Here is a 23196-nt window from a genome sequence, read left to right on the forward strand (position 1 = left end):
ATGTTAATATAAATCTCTATTGCATATGGGAAAAGTGAAACTTGGAGAAGTTAAAGTGCCCAAGATCACACAGTTAGTAGCTGGTATAACTAGGATTCAAAACCATGTCGTCTTATTTGCATGTGATGGAAAGGGAAGAAGGGAACCTGCAACCTTCTGCATTTAAGGGCGCCTTTAATCCAAACCCCCTGTGCTTTAGTGTGGCACCGAGAGCTCCTCCTTCAATTCTGTTTCCATGGTGCACTGTGCATGTGCAGTCCTTGAACGTTCTTGCATTTGCTGGAGGTGGGAAGCCTTTCTCCAGATCTCAGCTTCAGATGCTGCCCACCCAGCCATCTGTGGCAACAGATTTGTGTGTTATCAATTAAAGTCTAAAGGAAGTTGGCAAAACCTCCTACTCTAACAGGGTGGGCTAAAGAAGTTCCTGTTAAAACAGAAATGGGTTGTGTCTATGATAGTGGTAGTTGGTAGCTTTCCAAGAGCACTTTAAATACTCCCCATGCCTTGAATTGCTCAGCTCTGAATCACTTTAAGACATTCCTCTCAGAGGCAGCTCATTTCCATGGAGCGGACCAGTGCATAATTAAACAGGGTTGCCCTTCTGGAAAGCAAAGCAACGTTCACAATTTGGAGAATCTGCTCCTGTGATTTTCACTTTGCGACTCACTTGGGAAATCGTTATTTATTTATTTTTTTAGTGTACAAAATCTTCATATATATAACATGTCGTGCCCCGTTTCTAGTCACAAAAACTTCTTGGTTTCAATTGCTCTGGAAGACTCTTTAAGACGCCTCACCTAGGGAACCCCAAAATATCAAGTACACAAAATGGTCGTTAAGTTCAAGACAGAAAAATCTCAAGTACATATTCCTTATTTAGAGAAAATCCATCTTGCTATTTTTACGTAACTAGATGACTTAAAGTTTTGGATAGAGAAATATAAAACATATGTTAAATACCTACTATGTGCTATTCCCTGTGGTAGGTTCTGGAAGAACAGAGATTAACCATATATAGTTTCTACCCTCATGGCACTTACTGTCTAATAGCTAAGTAGGGATTTATGACATTCTGGCCACACATACAAAAAAATGGGTACTACATTAGCTTATGAAGAAATATGATTCTGAATCATAAGAAATTTAGTCCCATTACAGGATAGGCCCTTGTATTCTTTTTTTTTCTTTTTTTTGAGATGGAGTCTTTCTCTGTCCCCCAGGCTGGAGTGCAGTGGCGCAATCTCGGCTCACTGCAAGCTCCGCCTCCCGGGTTCCCGCCATTCTCCTGCCTCAGCCTCCCGAGCAGCTGGGACTACAGGCACCCGCCACCACGCCCGGCTAATTTTTTGTATTTTTAGTAGAGACGGGGTTTCACCGTGTTAGCTAGGATGTTCTCGATCTCCCGACCTCGTGATCCACCTGCCTCGGCCTCCCAAAGTGCTGGGATTACAGGCTTGAGCCACCGCGCCCGGCCAGCCCTTGTATTCTTAAACATCACATTATCCATCCTTCTACTAACACTCTGACAGCAATATACAAAGCATGATGGTCTCCCTTTCTCTCTTCCGTAAAATTTATCAACTTCAGCAATATTTACTTTGGGGCCAGATAATTCCTTGTCGTGGGGACTGTTCTGTCCATTGTAGGGTTCTTAGCATCATACTTGGCCTCAACCTACCAGATGCCAGTTATGACAGCCCCAGTTATGACAACCAGAAGAGTCTTTGGACATGGCCAAGTGTTCCTTGGGTGGGGAAGAGAGTGGGAAAAATCACCCCTGGTTGAGAGCCACTGAGCCAAACCAAGAGTAATGGTAGTTGTTTTACCGATTCTCTAAAATAGAATGAATCTTGTTCTAAATTAATAGAGAAAGATGAGTCATTCCTGGAGACAAAGGAATGCACTAAATGACCTCCTAAGATCCCTGCCAATCCTAGAATTCCTGGGTACTTTTACCCATAACCTAGTTTGGTTCCTCTGTGTCCCTGTCCCCGTGGACCCTCATGACTGTGCCTGGCAGGCAGCTGCATATCCAACATGCCCTTTATGTCAGCAGGAACCTTGGAGGAGTCTTTTTTTTTTTCTTTTTTTTAAGTTATTTTTGTTTTTTGAGAAAACTTGGCAGAAACATTCTTTTTGAAAGAGGAAAAAAAAACAACCCAAAAAACAAATTTAAGGGCTGTGGGAAAATAACTTTCTGTGCTCCTAGGTACCAGAACCGACCATTTGTTAGTATCGAGCGTCTGCTAAAGTGTGAAAAATTCTTGGAAGGCATTTTCTAAATTTTGTTATTGTTGTTTTATCCATTTATTTCTATGAGCCCTTTCCTTTGCTGTATGTTGCCTGTCCATGTTGGGCTGGCCGACTGAGGTATGCAGTGTCTTTTATTTTGAAGAACCTACTATTTATCTGATGGTTGAGAAGGTGACTGTACTGAAGTATAAAGAGCCCAGCATTTGAATGTTTTAAGACCTGACTTTTAATCTTATGACCATCACTTCCTGACTTTGAGATCTCAGGACTTCTGTGATTTAATTCGTACTTAAAAATGTGGATGGTAAAACTCTCCACTGAACTGCTGTGGGGACAAAACAAGATGGTAGCTATTTGTGGATTTCAAAATTGCTATGAAAATTATTTGTTAATATGATTGGACATTGTAATCATGTGGCAAATGTTTGTTTCCCCATTGGCTACTTATGTAGGGTTTATTTAAAATTAGGCAAAACTAAGAATATGTTTCCTAAGAACACATTCTGGCCACACCTTTTATATCAATCTCTCTTCAAATGTGATCCCTGAACTCTTCTTTAATTTCCCACTTCGAGAGTCCGTCTTACAATTTTTTTAACCTAGTTTTTCTGTAGTAAAAGTGCAGTTTTCAGAGTTCGACTTAGGGTCAAATCCCAACTTCTGCTTCTTTTAACTCCATGTTCTTTGACTTTTAACCTGAGCACAATGTCTTTTACATTCACGTTCCATTTCCTCATCAAAGAATTGGGGATAATAATAGATCATATCTTAGAGAGTTGTTGTGATGATAATATAAAATAATAACTATAAAGTGGCATCAAGATGCCTAGGCCCAGAGACCGGCCATGAAGACGCCATTGGCAGTGACGGCAAAAAGCGCCTTTAGTTTCAAAAAGTTGCTGGATCAGTGAGAGAACCAGAAGCTCGAGGCCCCTGGAGGAATTGCTACACCCCCAGTGTATGGTCAGCTTCTAGCTTTATATTTGCTCCATAACGACACGAATAATGCAAGATATCTTTGGAAAAGAATACCACCTGCTATAAAATCTGCAAATTCTGAACTTGGGGGAATTTGGTCAGTAGGACAAAGAATCCGGCAGAGAGATTTCCCTGGGACCTATACAACCATCAACACTCACCAGTGGTCTGAGACGATCCAGCCAATTATGGAAGCACTTAGAGATGCAACAACCAGACACGCCTTTGCCCTGGTCTCTCAAGCGTATACTTCAATCATCGCCAATGATTTTGCAGCCTTTGTTGGGCTTCCTGTAGAAGAGGCTGTGAAAGGCATATTAGAACAAGGATGACAAGCTGATTCCACCACAAGAATGGTTCTGCCCAGAAAGCCAGTTGCAGGGGCCCTGGATGTTTCCTTTAACAAGTTTATTCCCTTATCAGAGCCTGCTCCAGTTCCCCCAATACCCAATGAACAGCAGTTAGCCAGACTGACGGATTATGTGGCTTTCCTTGAAAACTGATTTATCACTCTGAGTTCAAGATTCATCTTCAGAATCCTGTATACTGACAAATATAGAAATGTAAACTTTGTATTTTCAATTTATTGGATGGCTTAAGCACCTCAGCATTCCTTGCTGAGTATGTGATAAAATACATATAGAATAAAAAAAAAAGATGCCTAGGCCCTATGAAGTACACAAAAAGTATTAACTTGTACTGATAAACTTGAATTCATTAAAGCTCCTGGACAAAATTGACGTAAAAAGTCTTCATCTTTCTAAGGGTATAGCCTCCATTTTGAAACTATTTCTTTGGTTTACACAACAAAACCTTTCTAGTTGGGGAGAGACTGCCCCTCCTAGAGCTAATTGGTTCTTAGTGGACTCAGCCAGGAGCATACCCTTGTTATGGAAACTAAGTAATCCTGAGCCATACCTCCTTAACCTGGCCTATATACCCAGAAGGCAACATTCCTCTGCTTTAACCACTCCAGGGCCAGGTATCAGGCAACTAAGGACCACTCCTATAGTTTAGAACCAGCCAAAATTATCCAAAATACTTGATCTTCAATAGTTTACCTACCCCTGCCTTTCCCAAGAAAACTGTCAAAAAGGCTGCAAAATATCCCCACCTCCCAACTTTCTGCTCCTGCCTCTGCCTCTTGTCCACCCTAGTGTCTCTCCCATGTGGCCCCATGCGACGTGCCATACCTTCAATCTCTAGGGCCTGTTAATATGTTAAGCTTGCTTTCCTCTCCTGACAGCCTCTCCTGTCTCCTCTAGTGGCCCCACCTGACTGACCATCACATAAAAGAATATGAAACACTCCTCAAAACCACCCATGGCATTGAATGCATGTCTCTATCTGTGTCTACCACAGGCTCCAACCGGAGACAATTTTCTTGAAACACTTGAAAGATTTGAAGGCAAAACATTTTTTTTGTAGCTCTATTGAACATCAATTCCGTCCCTGGCTCTTTCTTCTGCTTAATGATAGGCTTTGAGCAAAGACATTGAACTTCTCTAGATGTCCTGATTCTTGTGTATAAAACAGGGCTCACACCTGCCCTGCCTACCTTTCAGACTTATTGTAAGCATTAAATGTGGCAGACAAAACACACTTGGTAAAATTATGTGCCAAACACATATAAAATATGACAAATTATCTTTATTGTTGTGAGAGAAAAATGTTGCCTCAATTTCTGAGAAATAAATCAATTGTTTGGTGCCTTTGATTATATGCTACAGAAATTTGAGAAAAAGCAAGACTCTGCTTCTGCCAATGTTCTTGTCTTTGACCTCTGCTCAGAGTCTCAGTGCTAATTGGTTCTGTGCAGAAGAGGCAGGAGAAACTTTGTTACCTAGTTTGTCTAATTAATAGCCATAGATGGATTTGCTTGTCGTTTTTTCTCTCATAGATGACTTGCTGTTTTTTGACTAATGGGTCCTATGTGAAGATGGCTACATATTGTGCCACAAGTTTATCCTACCACTGGTAAAAACAGGACCTTTTGAACCATTTGACGTAGCATAGCAGTCTGTATTTTGCAAGAAGCCTTATGTATTTAACCTCCTTCTCTCATATCATTTTGCATGAATATATTCTGCCTGCAGAGACCCTTATAAATGGGCAATAAGCTTTGACACGTGTTCAGATCAGTTTGGCTCAGAAAGTTTATTTTCAATTTACTATACATTTTCCTTGTCTTGTCTTCCAAAATTTCAGTGATGGTAATTGTAACAGTTAACACCAGGCCCTTGATCTCATCTGTGCAATGATGGGTGTTTGAGAAAGTTGGTTCTGGGGAATGTCAGAGAGATTTCAGAAAAGCATTTGGCCTGTGTCTCTGTAGCTTCTCAGTGCTGTCTCTGTCACATTCCGTGCTGTGTTCAGCCTTCCTCCCGACTCCGGCAGCTTTCCAAAGCAGCCTCCTGATTCATCCTCATCAAGCAGCAGAGAAGTCCAGGTGCGGCTCTGCTCAGCCTTCTTTGGGGAGGCAGAGCTAAGGGTTCTCCCTCCAAGGCACAGGACATCCCTTTATACAGGGATTTTTTATCAAGATTAAATTTATTCAAGTACAAGATGCTTTGTAAAAATCCAGTCCCCAATAATATCTACATCACTCTGAAATGGAATAAAGAATACCAAAATGAATTTTTTTTTCAAAAAAAATGATAAGCCTGTCTTGGAATGTATACATAAAAGAAACTTTTAAATGATTAGCAATATAATTTTATTCTGCCTATTTGAGATACAACTGCTGCTATTATTATGTCTACTACTGACTGTAATACTGAGTGTGCCTGGAAGTAAGGTAAGCTGTTTGCACACATTATCTTATTCCATCCTCCTGATGACCATATGTAGTAAGCAACGTTTTTTACCCCCAACTTATGGTTAAGAAAACTGAAGCTTGGAGATATTAATAGTTAAATTTTCCCGAAGTGCTTACTTGGTGTGAGCTGTTACGCTAGTCGCTTTAAGTGTATGAGGTCAATTAATGTTAATTAACTAAAGTAAATATAGAAACTCTGTTAGTCACTAAGGCTATCCCATTTCACAGATAAATAAATTGAAATGAAGGCATAAGGTCCGTCTTAGTTTATTTTGTGTTGCTATAAAGGAATACCTGAGACTGGGTAATTTATAAAGAAAAAAAGATTATTTGGCTCACAGTTCTGCAGAATGTACAAGAAGAATGGCACCAACATCTGCTTCTGATGAGGGTCTCAAGGAGCTGAAGACAAAGGAGATCCAGTGTATGGAGATAGAGATCCCATGGCAAGAGAGGAAGTAAGAGAGAGCGGTGTCAGGCTGTAGTTTACAGCCAGCTGTTGTGGCAATGAATAGAGCAAGAACTCATTCATTACAACAAGGATGGTACTAAGCCCGGCAGGAGAGATTTGTCCCCATGACCCCAACACCTCGGATTAGACTCCACCTTCAGCTTTGGGATAAAATTTCAACATGATATTTGGGAGGACAAACTTCAAAACTATAGCAGAGTCTTAAGAAACTTACCTCAGGATTTTAGATTTAGGAAGCAATGTCAAAAGAAGACCTAGCACTTGTGTTTCTAAAGGTTGTGTGCAAACTCTTTCTTCTACTGACAACGAAATAGAAGTTAGAGGCATAGGGGATGGAGCTTGGGGCTGGGTTGTCTGCAATACTTTCTTCCTTTATCTTAAGGTCCACCTCCACCTGAAAAGCTGTATTTATTTCATTTGAGATACTGCATAGGTAATGAAGCAAGGTCTCTTGTGCTGAGAGGCAAATACTGTAATCATCTGCATGACTTGATTCTTTATTTCAGTAATATGAAAATTGTCAAATTATGGATGAATTATGGATGCTACAGATACCTGTAATTTGCTGCTGCAGTTTTGTAAACACACGCAGCTGCCTTTAATTTTGTTTTACCAGTCATGTAATTCATTAACACACACCTGCAGTTTCCTAAGATACAAAGACGAATGAAGCTGGTTTGCAGTTGCCACTCTTTGTGTTTCCTACACTTTTCTGTTTAATCACCACACTCAGAGGTTGAGTAATTGGTTAAAAATAGATGCATCTCAAGGAGGAGGCTGGCGATTATCCTTGAAGAACATACTCAAATTCCCACCTCAGCCATTGCCTTAAATCATTGTTGTATCAGCCAAAGCCCTGGGCAGTTTGGAAATTAAGAAATTTGTAGAATTGATTTTTATTTTTTTGCAACTGTTATGGCAACAAAGGCAAATCATTAAAAGGATTTTGGAGGTAGCTGTTGGAGATTCCTTAACATGAGAGCTGTGACTGGTGCCAGTGGGTTCTTGCTGCTTCACCAAGAGGAATGTTAACCAAGGCCTCATCTGAGAAATGAGGTGTTATAAGACGGTACTGGCAGGAAGTACTTGTTTTAATCCTTCATTTACTTCTTTCTTTCTTTCCCACCTATTGAAATTGATGAGTTAGGTTATTTCTGATTGCTTCCTCTCCTCACTGTCATGTCTGTAAAAATATTTTAAAACGTTTCTTTTCAGAAAAAAAAAACCTCATTTTTGCCAGCTTTTAAAAAACAAGATCTTCAGTAAAACCATAATAAGAAATAATAGTAATAGCTGCTTTGGTTGAGCATTAGCCCTATGCCTAGCACTTTATTAAGAGTGTTACATAGTCATTTTGTTGAGTCCTCAACACAACCTAATAACATTGGCTTTATTTTCCCCAATTTTTATGCTGGAAACCATAATCTAAAGAAACTAAGTGACTTGCTGACATGGGTCCTCTATGAGTTAAACTCAGGACGGCCATCCTTCAAAAGTTGTATTTCATGTAACAATGCCACATAGACTTATAACCTCACACTGCTATCCTTTTGATTCCCTCCTCACCTTTCACCATTAACTTTCTCCTTTGTGCAGCCATAACCGTTACAGAATCTGCAACATATTTTGTAATACTATGCCAGTTCCATTGCCTTACTTGTTTAGGTATTTAGGCTATTGTTATGTAATGTACAAAAATGTTCATTGTGAAGGCTAAAATTATATTGACAATGTCCTAAGTGGCTTTAGGCAAGATTAAAAGTAAGGTAGGCAGCTTTTCGTGGTATTTTCCTGTCCTTTGTATACCAGAACATTTATTAGGCTAAATATCTTAGTTTGCTTTGTGTTGCTGTAACAGAATACACCAGACTTAGTAACTCATAAAGAAAAGAAATTTATTGCTCACAGTTCTGGAGGCTGGGAAGTCCAATATCAAGGTTCCAGGCAAGGTAGGGCCTTTGTGCTGAGTCATACCATGGTGGAAGGTGGAAGGGCAAGAAAGCTTGAGAACTGAGAAAAGGGAACCAAATTCATGATTTTCATCAGGAACTGACTCCAGCAATAACTAACCCACACCTAAGATAATTAACCCCCTTCTGTGATAATGACATTGATTCATTTATAAGGACAGATCCGTTATGATGTAATCACCATAATCAACACCGTTGCATTAGGGATTAAGTTTCTATCACATGAACTTTGGGGAACACATTCAAACTATGGAACTGAGGAATATAGCCTGCTTCCCCTGTTCTACACCAAAACTTATACATTCTAAGTCTCATTGCTACAAAATCTTATATGCTACTGAATTCTAATTAGCAATGATTAGTTTATCTGAGAAGCTCATTCATGTAAATGAATTACCAATAGACATCATTTAATGGAGTTTTACTACATGATAGGCACTGTGCTAAATTCTTTATAAACATTATCTTGCAAAGCCCTCTATGGTGGCATTATCTTCATTTATAAGTTAGGGAGTTGAGGGACACAAAGATTAAGAAATTTGCCCAAAGAATAATTTTGTAGGCCTTAGAAGCAGGATTTGAAATTCATTTCTATATGACTCAGAGCCCTGAGTTCTGATCTTTTTGCCACAGCACTGTTTCTGAAAGTGTGTCTACCCACATCAGAATCATCTAGGCTGTTTGTTGAGAATGCTGGTTTGTGGAATGCTCAAAAGACCTGCTAAGTCAGATTCTTTGGGTGCAGAGCTCAGGAATCTGCATTTTTTTTTTGCAGTTTTCCCAAACCTCCCAGACATCTATATAATTTTTACTCATGTAAAAAGCTTATGACTTTTTGACAAGTTCCGTAAGAAGCAAACACAGTGATAGTGCTGTAAAACCCTGGTGCAAGTCAGTGAGCAAGACAATTTTGACAGTCCAAAGTCGAAGATGACTGAATATACCACAGAAATCTGACCCTAATGCTATCAGTTAAATTCAGTCCCATATATATGAAGACTTGATGCTTTTAGAGAAACCCAAATCAAAGTAGCTGAAGCTCAAAAGGCCATTAATTGTTCTTTTAAAATACAGCTAGATCTAGGTGCTCAACCATAATCATCACAGATACTTTTCTCTTCATGTTTTGGCTCACCTCTCCTCTGTGTTGGCTTTATACTTAAGCAGCATTTCCAAAGTGGTGATGAGGTGGCCCCCACCATCTCCAGGCTTATATTCTGCCAGGTTTGAGTTCCCAGTGGAAAGAGTTCATCTTTCAGTGTAATTCCTTGAGAAGTCCTAGGGACTTGGGCCTAGGTAACTCCTCTCCTAACCAAGCAGAAGTCAGCAGGCTGGCATGCCCTGGGCAAACTTGAATCTTCTCCAAAGTCCTGAAACTAGAGAGAGGAGGGAATGGAGAGTGGGACCAGCTGCTTATAAGCCACATGAACTGAGAGTAAGGGACCCTTGGTCCCCAAAGGGAAGTTGAGTCTTAATAGTACAAGGAGAGGGAATGGACGTTGGGCAGACAAATCAACGAATGTCCTTCTCACCCATGAATGGACAAAATTAGTTAGTTACTCTTTTTGCTCGTAGTCAAGCTATCATTTCCCCCTAGGTGACTATTGGTAGCATAATTTTCTCAGCAAATATTTTTAAATGATACAAAATCTAACATGATCCAGTGCTCAGCCAGGTGTGTCTATATATAGATCCAATAGCAAACTATTCACATCAGACCCAATTAGTGGAGTTAATAAAATTTATTTCCCAGATGCTTTAAATCACTGAAATGAATAAAGTGGTTTATGACAGGTCACAGGACACTTTCAAGGACCAGTTAAAAAGTGCTGCAGTTTGGAGAGAGCTCTGAGGTCATGATTAGAAGCTGAGAAGGTGGTAGATGAGAGAGGGGAAAGAATAGGAATTTTGTTGGGAAAGCTGAAAGATGTGTATAGAAATGAGGATGTTTCTGAGCTGGCGTTTGCAAAGCTGTCCTATGGCTTTGAAGGTCTTTGGAATTCAGCTCTCAAAGACTCATTTTATTTTATTTGTTCATGTTTTACTTATTGCAAACTGCCAGGAATTAGCATCACTTGTATTTGCAGGGAGAACTTCATGGGTTGGTTAAGATTCTTGTTTCCATCTGATGAATCCATGGTGTTCTCACGGCTAAGAGACAGCCACTCCAACCTTGACATTTTCCTTGAGTGAGAGAACCCTGTCATATGACTCCCCTGAATTAGTCATCAGAACAATCCATGGTAAGAAATACTTGCCTTTTTTCATTGCTATTTCCTACATGTTGCTTAGATTGCTGCGTGAAAAGTTCAATTTTTATAATAAGAAAGCTATGCACAAACTTAAGTGTGAGTTTCCTTATATTCTGTTCCCTTCAATCACTTTAATTCTGTTTTCTAACTCCCATCCTTTAGGGTTGTTGAAAAATCCTATGTCAGGCCTTTTATTAGTAAAAATAATTAATGCTAGCCAGCCTAATGAACAGCATCCAATTCCTAGTGGTTTAATAGCAAATTAATTTCTTAGTGTCGCCATTGTCTGCTTATTTGGCTGGTGACTTTTCATCTGATGTTCAGGGATCCTGGATCTGTCCATCTCTTTTTGCCAGTATTTTCTAAAACATCCTAAGATAACCCTCCTTCATCCTCTGCATCCAGTCAGCTAATAAGCAAAGAGAAAGAGCACGGCACATCACCTGAAGGGTTTTAGAGACCTAGAAATTGTCTACATCACTTTTTCCCATAATCCATTGGCCAGATCTACCTGCAAGATCCACCTGCAAGATCCCACCTTTACTGCAGGGAAAACTGAAAAATGTAATTTCCCAGTGTACCTAAGCAGGAAAGTGAGTTTGCTGAGCATTCATCCACCTCCTGCTACAATTATTACTGGGGCTTCCTTTTGCTTCTAGATTATAGTAAAATCTAGGGAACTTGGTTGCAAAGTGGAGCTTCTTTAGCTTATTACATTGCAGCTGGGAATCCTCTTATTCCAAACCCGTTTCCTTGAGGCTCATGTGTCTCTGCTTTCATCCCCACGTGGGAGTCCAGAGACCAGGTCCGCCTTTCTTAGAGAAGCCATATAGCCATCTGCTCAGTGTTCTTGCTAATACTCTAGGCTTTGCCAGGGAACACATGTGACTTTCCCTGTTCTGGGGGCCCTGCCTTGGGGGTAGTTCTCCTCTCCCTCAACTTGAACTTTTGTCATTCTCACATAATTCCCCCAACCATCTTCAACACACACACACCACCCCCACACTTCTATTCTCCCCATTGCCCTTGGGACATTGTTTAACTTCTATTTTCTGCCCCCCACCAAACATAGTGGAGGAAGAGAGCATAGAAAGGCTTGGCTACCATTCTGCAATGAAGATAGGGAAAAAGATGAAGAGAAAAATACAAATCATAATTTTAAAATTTTGCCATAAATAAAAGTTGAAATGCATTGATTATATTGATTATTTATATCGGGGTTATGCCTTATCAACAACCCAGTTAATCAACAAACCAGTTATATCAGGCCCATGCCTTATCAACAAACCAGTCCTATGAGTTAAGTAACATTTCTCCCGTTTTAAGACGTGGAAACTGAGACTTGAATAAGTTGTATTACTCATCTGTGGGCATACTCCTCATTAGGTGGCATTCATGACAAGAACCCATGTACAGCAGACTCCAAATCCTGGGTCGTTAGCCACTACGTCACTCTGCAGTGCCTGGTCAGTGGGGAAGCTATAACTATGACAGTCTCCTAGAAGGCTTGCCAACCCCCAGAACTGTGCAGCGGTAGCAGACAGGGATAGCACATTCGCATTTACCAAGCCTTTACCTTATGCCAGGTATTATGTTAGTCAATTTGTAGATTCTGTCTTGCTTACTTTTTCCAGCATTAAAAACATCCCTAACCTACAGGTGAGGGTATGGAAGTTGAGTGAGGATATCGCCTGCCCCGTTATTTCAGAGTGGAGCCATGTCTCAAATCCTAATCCCTGTGACTCTTTAGTTCACAATTTGTTGCACTCTCTTATGCCTTGTAGAAGGCCTGTCACCGTGTGGCCCAAGGGGAAGTGGTTGTCCCTTGTGATCTATGAGCGTAATAGCCACCCCTTTTAAAAGTCTTGGGCCACAAGTTGGAAATTAACAAGTCATTCCATCCATAAAGGGAAAATGGAAAGTGCTGGATGTGAACATGATACGTGAAGATTGAGTATGATCCAAACCTGAAGAAAATACTGATGGAAATCTTATTCATAATAATTTCTCTTCATTTCTTGTAAACCTCCATTATATCCCAGGTTCATGAAGTAATTGCAGGGTGTCAAACTTGAACAGCTTAAAGTTATATAATTAATTGCATTCAGCTTCAGTTACAATTACTAATTGATCCAAGCCTGCCAGCATAGCACCTGGCAGCAGTCAGGAACACAACAGCGGTTGCAGGCAGGTGGTTGCAATAATTAGGTTATTACTTTTTTTCCCCCCCTTCAAGTACCAGGTGGTCCAAACCCCAGGGTCAGGCAGACTGTATTTGGCTCAAGGGTACCATTTCTGACATCTGAGTTCTTTTGAAGAAACTAAGTGCAGTGGCAGAATATACTAGCCCAGAACATGGTAAAAAAGTACAAGCACCAAACTGGGCTTACTGCAGCAGAATCAGGGAGGAGGATCCAGCATCCCGAATAAGGTCTGGAGAAAGGGACAGACTCTTAAACCAGCAGTCAGGATATTTCTGAGATTTTGGCTTTCAGGCTAGCCCTTCTAACCAGGTCTCCAGGAAATAAGAAGGAATGAAGATCCAAAAGCAGGCATGCAATCTGAATTTGTAAGTAACGTTGCCTGGTAGTCATAAGCATCAGATTTGAAATGAGGTAGATGTTCTTGTTTGTCTGCTTGGTTGTTTTATTTTCTCCTGGGTCTGCTTTTTATTAAGTGAGATTTTAGGCAAACTACGTGACTTTGCTAGGCCTCAGTTTCCTCATCTGCAAAATAGGAACAGATACTGTGGCTGTTGTGCCCACTAAATGAGTAAATGCGTAAACATTGCTCAGCACACGTCTGTTGTGCAATAAAATGATCCATTAATGTTAACCTGTTTTATCTGTATTGTGTCTAGAAGGGAAAACAGTTCAGTGACCTACATTTTGAATTGGGTATTTAACAATGAATATAACTTTGAAATGATGAACAGAATTATTTTCATCTTTATAATATTAATAATAACTATAACTTACTGAGCATGTGTTCTGTGCCAGGGAAAATAATAAGTCTTGTACTAGCTTTAATTAATGTCATCCTTACTTTTAATGTTGATATTAATATCCCTATTTTATGGATGAAAAACTGAGGCACAGACAGGTTATGTTACTTCTCTGAGAGTAAATGAGGAAGATGAGTTAGAACTCAGATATCCTAATTCTGTCGCCAGTAACCACTGTGCTTTACTGCCTTTATAAGCCCCGGGGAAAATGTTCTCAGGTTCTTTCTGACAATATTAATAAACTTTTATATTTTAATGCCAGATTTTCCTAGCCTAGCTCTTGTATTTTAATTCAGATTGACTTAAACAATAAATGTGATATAGAAAACATGTTTGGAGCATATTCAGAAAGGACCTGGGAAAACTATTATTATTATTTGTTACATTTATTTTTTATTTCATTGCATTTCTCCATTTTTGTTTGCTGTCTTTGTGCTTAAAACATGCTCGTGAGCAGCCTGTAGAAATTCATGCTGAGGTCAATGTTAAGTGGCAGGTAGGAAACTTTTATAGTTCCATAATCTTAAATCAGAAAGCAGAACATTGCCAAGAGATATTAAAAATAATTGCAATAAAGATGATCACAGCTCTATCAAGAACATCTGATAAGTAAGCTTGTTATTTACTGGAAACTCGTTTCTCCCAACTGCTGTAAAGAGGAGGAGAAAAAGCCTTGCCTTGCTTGGAAGGCACAGGAGCAAACAGGAAAAAAAAATAGTTTTATTTTTAAACAGTTTTGAGTCTTCTCGGGAGCTGTTTTCTAATCAATAGAAAAGACTAAGAAATCTTATGGTCTCATCTCCCAGGTTTTATGTTTCCCATTTATTTAACCAAGATAATAAAAACTCATATGTGGTCTCTTTAGTCATTTCCAAATAGGGCTGGCTTTTTCAGTTTATCTCCAAATGGCTCTGGCTACAAATTTCATTTCAGAACTGTTGTTAGCATTATCAACTGCTAGGTGGGTAGACAGATATCACCTTTGGTTTTATTATTAACAAAAATAAGTCTTCTTGGGTTGAAGGACTTGAGTTATAATAATGAAAAACTGTGTCTTGTTTTTTGGCTTATGAAGAAAAGCTGTGAGGTCTAGCCAACTTTCACATTTGAGTCCCTTTACTCTCTATCTATTCCCTCAGTCTTAGATTTAACGAGTTCCAGAGATCAATAGCTTTCTCTTAGAATGAGCGGAAATTAAAATCTGTGATGAGGCTTCACCCAACCCCCTTACAAAATCTGCCCCTGGAAAGCAACCCAAATATTGAGGCCCAGTCCAATGGCTCTGCTCGCCTTTTATTTGCCTGACAGTCCCAGATTGAGAGGAAGTGGCCTTCAGATTTTGGTAAGTCATTTACACTGGCATCCATATTGCTGAAATTTCTCAGCCACATTTCCGATTCAGAAGTGCCTCCCCACTCTGTGATGTGGGCCAGGCAGCTAGCTTCCCAGCAAGCTTTGGGAATCCCTACTTTCTTATTCAGAACTCTGCAAGCAGTGAAGGTGTGCAGCATACAGTATAGTGAAAGGGCATCGCAGATAGGGGTTGGTTTCAAATTCAACTTGTGAGGTGTAAATTGTATGACTTGCTCATGAAGCTGGTATACATTTCTCTTTATTGAATCTTGATGACATAGATACTAGATACATTGTGGCCATTTTTCATGTCAGCTTGGAGATGGATATGAGGTCTCATCAATCAGAAAGTCCTACCCAGTCAAGTTTTCAGGGTTAGGAAACGTTAGTCTTTATTCAGCTGAATATAAGGTACAGTCATTGGCTAGAATAGAGGGCCGTGCCATGTGCAGAATACATCATTAAATGCTAGAGTTGTACTCTGAGATGAGAAGGCCTCTCTTTGTGATGACCTTAACAATTTTTGGATCCTTTGCCATTTGCATATTTCTTCTTTCTTTTACAAATATATGCCCTTGATTTCATGTAATTTAATTGAAATAAATGCAAGCTACAGCATCATATATGTATTTTGTGACAGAGGGCATTTTGCATATACTGAGGTAAAGAGAAATTCTTGTAGTTTGAATGGGGAAAATCTGCACGTTATATCAAAGTTAGACGAAGATGGTGACTGAAGGAAGAAATGAAATCCCAAATGCTGGGGAAGGGCATGGCTTTTGTTCAATCTCCTATTCATTCAATATGCAATTACTGAATGCCAACCGCATTACAAGCATTGTTCACTTTACTGGGGGCTGAGATAAGAAGGGTATGAATTTTACATTCAAAGAGCTCACAGTCTTGTCTTGAGAAAGAAAGGTTTGACAGACGGCAGGAAAGCCATGTAACTTGAAAGCACATGGGGAGGACTGGATAGAAGATGACAGCACACCACCTGCAGGGATGAGGAGCCCCATTCTGAGATCAGGAGAGCTGATTCAAATCCCCTCATCGCCTGATTGGCAGTGAAATCCTATGCAAAATGCCTGAGTTGTTTCTTTATGTGAAAATGAGGCAGCTGGACCATGAGCCTATTAAAATTCCCCAAACTGTGCTCCTTGAAAAAAATAGTTCTTCATGCTATTAACGGCAAAACATGCCAGAACGTCTGTGGTCAAACAATTTAAGAAATTATTAGCAACATTTTCTGTAATTGAGTATCCCCATTTTTCTAAGAAAAGAGAATGAATTACTATTTTTTAAATTATTTTTTCTTCTTTTCTCTTCTCTATTTCCCCGTTCCCCCCTTCCTACTTAGTTTGTTAGAGATGCAAATAATAGCCTTTTACTTCCCCTTCACTGGACACCCCCTACAGGGCAAATTCCAGAACAGAACTCTCAACCACCAGGAGGTTGCCTCAAGAGATAACAGTTGATTTACAACCTAACGTATGCCCACAACAAAATTTCTCCCACCTGGAGAGTTTTTGGCCACCATTAAAACCTATTTATGCCCATGAAGACACCAGCTCAGCTGCCCAGTAGATAAGGCACCAAACTAGCACATGGACCACCCCCACGTGCTCATTTCTATCACTATATAGTCACCCCTTTTAAAAGCATCCTCTTTCTGCTCCAAAAGCCAAGCAGTCCTCTTAAGGGAAGAAGGCCGTACTTCTTCCCCTTAGCTAGCTTTGTTTATACCAGACGTGGTTCTTGTTAATCGGACTCTGCAAGCATCAAGTGACCAAACCTGTGTTTAGATTACATTTCCTCTAATAGGCAGAGTGAATAACTGTATAGTAGAAATGGAAAGCTCTTGGGCTTCTGCAAGGTCAGTGGTATGATCTTTACCTTACAGTCAGGTAAACTGTGACTGGAATAAATGAAGTAACTTGCCAGACAGCTAAGACAGCTAATTGTAGGGCCTCATAGAGCAGTAGTAAGTGTGCATTTTTTATAAAGGGACCAATAGTAAATATTTAAGGTTTTGTTGGCCATATATTCTTTGTTCTGTTGCAGCCACTCAACTCTGTAATGTAATATGAAAGAAGCCATAGATTATATTGTAAATGATGGATGTGGCTGTGTTTCAATAAAACTTTATTTGCAAAATCAGGCAGTGACTGGCTTTAGCAAGGGGGTCTTAGTGTGCCAACTCTTATAGTAGAGCATAACGGGCTTTGGAGTCAAACTGCCTATAAGATAATATCCCCAGATATGTCTTTTTCTGGCTAAGTGACTCTACAGAAGATATTTAATCTCCCTATTCATCAGTTTCACATCTATAGTGTGGGCATAATAATAGTATCCACCTCAGAGTTGTGAGAATTAAATGTAACATCTCCAAAACAATTATAATAGCACCTAGCACTTAATCAATTCTTGTTTCATTAGCCATTTTTGGTAATACTCAGCAATTAATCAATTTCCCTACCATCACATAGTCATTAAAAAGTGGGGACAGGATTTCCATTCAGAGCGTCAGGGTCTGGAGCCTGTGCTTTTGTCTGAACTCTATCTCCAATGCCCTCTCAGAGCTGGAGGAGAAAGGGTTTAGGTCAGGTCTGGCTAACCCAGAGCGCATGCTGCCTTGCCATAACTGGCCTTTCTGACCATACACTCAATGGATAATGGTCCACACACTCAATGATCACAGCGTGTAGATTTCAAGTGGGTCAAAATGCAAATACCCAGGGTGTTAAGTGTGTGGGTCACTATCCATTTAGTTCCACATCTTAAAAGAAATCAGGACCATGCCTTTAATTGCTTTTGTTTGAAACTCTACATAACTATATTTACTATACATACATATAATGTTATGATAATACTTTGGTGTCAATACAATCTAAGTGTATTTCTCTGAATCTGTTAGGAAGCTACAAAAACAATGTTTACTTCTATCCCAAGGACATAAATTTTCCATACAAGGTATAACTCTATGATATGCTGAACCAAAATAATTAGGCTTATGATTAGGGATACTCACTATATGTCAATCTGTACTTAATCCTCAATTTTCTAGTTTGGAATTTCATCAGTGTACTTAACTTCCACTTCTACCACTGGATTTATGTTGTATTTTAAGAGGGTACAGTGGGAGTTCTCAAAGAGTAGTCTCCAAACTAGCGGTATCAATATCTCTTGAAAATGATAAGAGATGTTAGACCTTGGGCCCCACCTCAGACCTGCTCGATTAGAAACTTGAGGGCCCAGAATTTGGTGATGGAACCCAGCAATGGAGGAGTTGTGTAAATCATTTTATAATATTTCTATCACTTGTATAGCACCTTACATTTTTCCAAAATACTTAAAAATATAATTCATTGTCAGCTTCAAAATAATCTTTAAGGTAGGCAGGATAGTAGGGTGGAAATAAATGTTTGCTTATATCATTTTGCTAGCGAGAAAACTAGACACGCATAGATCTTGATAGCAAAGCTAAGATTTCAGACTGAAAGCCCATTTTGTTATTATTTTGAGTTCATATTTTTCCTCAAGCTGGGCCTTGTTTACTTACATAGTCTTACTGGCATGGAGACTTGATCATTTCTCCTTGATTAGTGTTCCCTTGTACCTTTTGGGTTTTACCTTCAGATTCATAATTATTAATTCTCTAGACCATGGGTCAGCAAAACTGGCCCACCACCAGTTTTTGCAAACTTTTTTTTGAAACACAGCCATGCTCATTTCTTTTTTATCAGCTGTGAGTGGCTGCTTTTACACTATAGCAGCAGAGCTGAAGAGTTGCAACAGAGGTTGTAGAGCCTAAGATCACAATTGTCTACTCTTTGGCTCTTTATAGAAAACATTTGCCAACTGCTGGTCTAGAAGCAATAGAATTCTCACATAAAGCCTGATAATAAATAGCAGGAGAGGGCCGTTCAGTTTCGTAACTTTGACTTCAGGATCAAATGTTCCTCAGCTCTTCTTTTCATGTATTTCTCAGTGGTCTAGACCAGTGGTCCTCAACCTTTTTTGGCACCAGGGACTGGTGTAGTAGAAGAAAATTTTTCCACAGATGGGGTTGGGGGATGGTTTCAGGATGAGACTGTTCCACTTCAGATCATCAGGCATTAGTTAGATTCTGATACAGAGTGTGCAGCCTTGATTCCTCACATGCACAGTTCACAATAGGGTTCAGGCTCCTATAAGAATGTAATGTGCGGCTGATCTGATATGAGGCAGAGCTCAGGCAGTCATGCTTACTTGCCTGCCGCTCACCTCCACGGACCACTGCCTGTCTATGGCCCAGGGGTTGGGGACCCCTGGTCTGGACCACTGTGCTCATTAAGACTATAATTTTTTTCTATCATGACTGGTAAAACTAAGTTTACTCTCTCTCTCCTTCCCCTATGGCTCAATAGTGTGGACTTTATTTTGACTATTAAATTATCTCAATTAAGTATTTTCTGGGAGTCCCGTTAACTGTGTGTTTGCCAATCTGACATAATAAAATTCTGAAAACACTCCAAGAGAAATATTTTAAGCCCAGACAAGAGGCAGAAAAGCAAATATAATATACTCTTGCCTCTCTGATTATGTTATCTGAAAAACCTAAAGTGCTTTCTAGTGCACTCTATGTCCAGATTCAGAAGGAGAAATGACAAAATTTTTAGATAAATTGGTTTATGAAATATTTATGTGCACTTTAGTGGCATAGACAGGAGGTAATCTGTTTTGTATTGAATCAGCTTGGGACAGAAAAAAAAACACAATGTTAATGAGATTTTTTAAAACCACTTTTAAATTCATGTTGGCAAAAGACGAATAGTCAAGACTTTTAATTTCTGTAAACTTAACGACTAGAGAACAAATAAAGCTTTATTAACTTAAATAAAAGTATCTTTTCTTTCAAGGGCATAACAATTTATTTTTCTTTCTATGTAATCTTCTGAAGGACTACTCTTCTCTATGTATTGATCGTCCTTTTCCAGTGTGTTAGTTTGATTTTAACTAAGTACTGACAATGGTGAAAAATCACAGGGTGACTCCAGCTTAGTACACTGGGTTAAGCCTGTGGTCTGGGAGTTAGCCAACATTATTTCCCTGTAAGATATGCAATGTCCTTGCTGTATTACTTTTGGCCAGTACTTGCTCTCTCTATTTCATCCGCTGGTTCCGCCCATACATAGACATTAAACTGATTTTAGTGTCTGATGAAGTTGATGCTGCACTTTGAATGTATTAGTTATTCTAGAAAAGTATTCTAGAAAAGTATTCCAAAAAAGTATTCTAGAGTAAAGGCTGAGTCAACCCTTAAGTCAAGACTTAAGCCTTTGATTTCATTGATCTTCCCAAACGAGGGTCAGACATGTTTGTGCTCCTGTAGTGTTACGATGCTCCCATAGTCTTTTAAACTTATTTATCTCTATCATGGCATAATTTACCCTGGACTGAAATTACTAGCGGTTTTGGTTGTATTCCCTTTTAAACTATGACATTTTTAAGGGTAGAAGCTGGATTTTGTTCGTTACAGTATCCTAAGTACCTGGTTTGCCATCAGTACTAAATAACTTTCTGATAGATGAACTAATTAAAGAGACTTAATTTTTAACTTATAAACTGGAAGATCTACTAGAAGGATGGGAAGGAGCATGTAAGTAGACCATGTAACCAGGGAACCAAACTCTGCCAGGGAACTTGCTAAAGAACACACTGCCAGGACAAAAAGAAACTAAATCCCATCTAGACTTCTGCAGTTTATACTCTTAGGTCTATAAATTGCGTAATCTCTTCAAAATTTTCTGAGCTGATCCTATATCCCTGTCTTCCCATTTGTGCAAAAACGCTCTTTCTGCTGATCACTGGCAAAATGCTTTAGCTTGGATTGCTGAATGTATTTTTTAACAGATATGCTAATCTCAGGAATGATGCATTTCAGCTCTAGCATCATTAAAATAATATCCCATTGCCATTCTGCACTTCACTGCTGAGTCAGCACGTTTATTACAATCTCTCTCTTCCCAGGTTCCTAATTTGGCCATAAAAATTCACTCAGAGTAGAAACTTCACATAGGTCTTGCCTCTGAATGGTATTTTTTCAAACAGAATCTCAAAGTAAGCTGTTTAATGTACATGAACTATCGTGGAATTCACACACACTCAAGTAGAATTCTGAAAAGGGCCTTTAAGGTGTTGTAACTTATGCTATCACCTGAAATACTGACACTTCATAGTGGTGTCATCAGGCAAGTTTTGAATAAATCCTTTTTTCCCCCCTTGGGTAATTGCCCTGGGTATGTTATGTAGAATATTCCCAGTTTTTGTAAACTCGACAAATTTTCATTTTTGCAGAATCTTTTCTTTTTCATTACATTCTCCCTCCCATTTTTTATGCACCTTTGCTTTTACCCAGCTTTTGCCTCATGATCTCATCTACCACATTTGTTCCTTTTGCAACGTGTGTGTGTGTGTGTGTGTGTGTGTGTGTAGGAGGTAGTTACATGGGGAAATTAAAATCTAGTTCTTAGGGTTAGCTCTCAAGTTTTCACATATGATTACCCACTTTGTGGATTACCTATGATGTATTTTCCTGCAATTCTACTTTCCCAATCCACTTGGAATGTAACCGAATTGATTCCTTTCTCTCATTCCAACACACATTTAGTGACTGTGTAAACACCTTTGCATATCCTCTGAGATATATCATTTTAAGAATGTATTTCCCCCACCCCAACTCCCTAAAATATATTTAAAGCCAATTACTTAAATGCTGTTATGTATATGCCTGTATTTTGAAGTCCATGAATCCCCTTCCTTCTATGTTACGCATAAACAAAGAATAGCTGTTCATACATGAACTCTTCGCACAGTTGTTTAAGAAGGATAAAGTTCAGGCCAAGGGACAGCAACCCAAAAGAGAATCTGAAAATAGATGATAGCTCAGAAGTCTATGATGTTTTGTGCATGGAGAACTATCAACTGTTGGAATTTTAGAATCTCACCTCTTATCTGATGAGTGACTCTCTGTGTCAACACCTCTAACAATGAAAAACGTTAGTAAATTTGCAGCAATCTCTGTGGCATAAGGTGGGAACTCCCAAAACCTATTCTTTCACCAGCAAAACTGCCTAATAAGCAACTCCCATGCACACAGATTCTGTCCCTTCGCAATTCTGTCTGAAGCCCTATATTTAGAGAAAGATTTCTTAGGGTTACACTTTGGTTTTAATTTGTCTCAGGAGAAATAATTGTCTAATATAGCTACCCAGCTTTTGAATATGAAGTATATAGAAGCAGCTAAAATAATAAGCTTGGATAATTTAATTCATTCCAGAACATTTGCTACATACCAGTTATTTTGCTCTACTCTGCAGATATAAAAGGCAAAGAAGGTATGGCTTCTACTCTCAGATTGCCTAAAATCCGTGTTGAAAAGCATAATTAACTAGCATCCTAGAGTAGAATTTAGTATTAAGGTAAAGGCTGTTTATTTAACAAATATTTATTCATCAGGTGCTTTCTATGTGCCAGGCACATTTCTAAGGCTGTGGGAATACCGTGATGAACTAAACAGACGAAACCCTCCCCTCTTGTCTAAAAAGAAAGATGGACAATACATGAGTAGTTAAGCTTAGAAGGCAAGTGGCTTCGTTTTGCTCACTGCTATATCCCCAGTATCTACTGCAGTGCCTTGCACATGGTATGCACTCAAATATTTAGGAATGTGAATCAAATTAATTTAGTACAATATTTCCATGTTTTAAATGGTCATGGAGGACTGAGAAGGGAATAGTTCATTCTGGCTACAAGAGCTAGAGAACTCCAGCCCAACCTTGAACCGTCTGCAGGAAATTGACAAGTGATGTAAGTAGACATAGCAATGCCAGATCGAAGATAGAAAATTCTGTGCAAAGGCATGGAGGTATGAGAAAGAGCACAGCACATTCCCAGTACTGAAATTCAGTGTGGCCAGAGATTGGAGACTGAACAAGTAGGTTGAAACTTCATTGTTAAGGTCTTATTTGCAGGGACAAGATTTTGCTATCCTATCGACAATGGGAATACCTAAAAGTTTTAATCGTCGGGGCCTTAAACCCATCTACATTTTT

At 39.3% G+C, this 23196-nt stretch overlaps 2 protein-coding genes across 3 annotated transcripts in view; both read left to right on the top strand.

Moving 5' to 3' along the window:
* The window catches only part of TAFA1 (TAFA chemokine like family member 1), a 532844-nt gene that overhangs the window by 130902 nt on the left and 378746 nt on the right, over window positions 1–23196 (top strand). The gene's annotated exons all lie outside the window — the stretch shown is intronic.
* Window positions 3061–4627, top strand: LOC116466644 (COP9 signalosome complex subunit 8). The gene is given in 1 exon segment (XM_032149463.3): window positions 3061–4627. A coding segment is annotated over 1 exon segment (465 nt). The 5' UTR covers window positions 3061–3098; the 3' UTR covers window positions 3564–4627.

This window comes from Hylobates moloch, unplaced genomic scaffold (genome assembly GCF_009828535.3).
Source record: "Hylobates moloch isolate HMO894 unplaced genomic scaffold, HMol_V3 SCAFFOLD_4, whole genome shotgun sequence".
In the NCBI taxonomy this organism is placed as follows: domain Eukaryota; kingdom Metazoa; phylum Chordata; class Mammalia; order Primates; family Hylobatidae; genus Hylobates; species Hylobates moloch.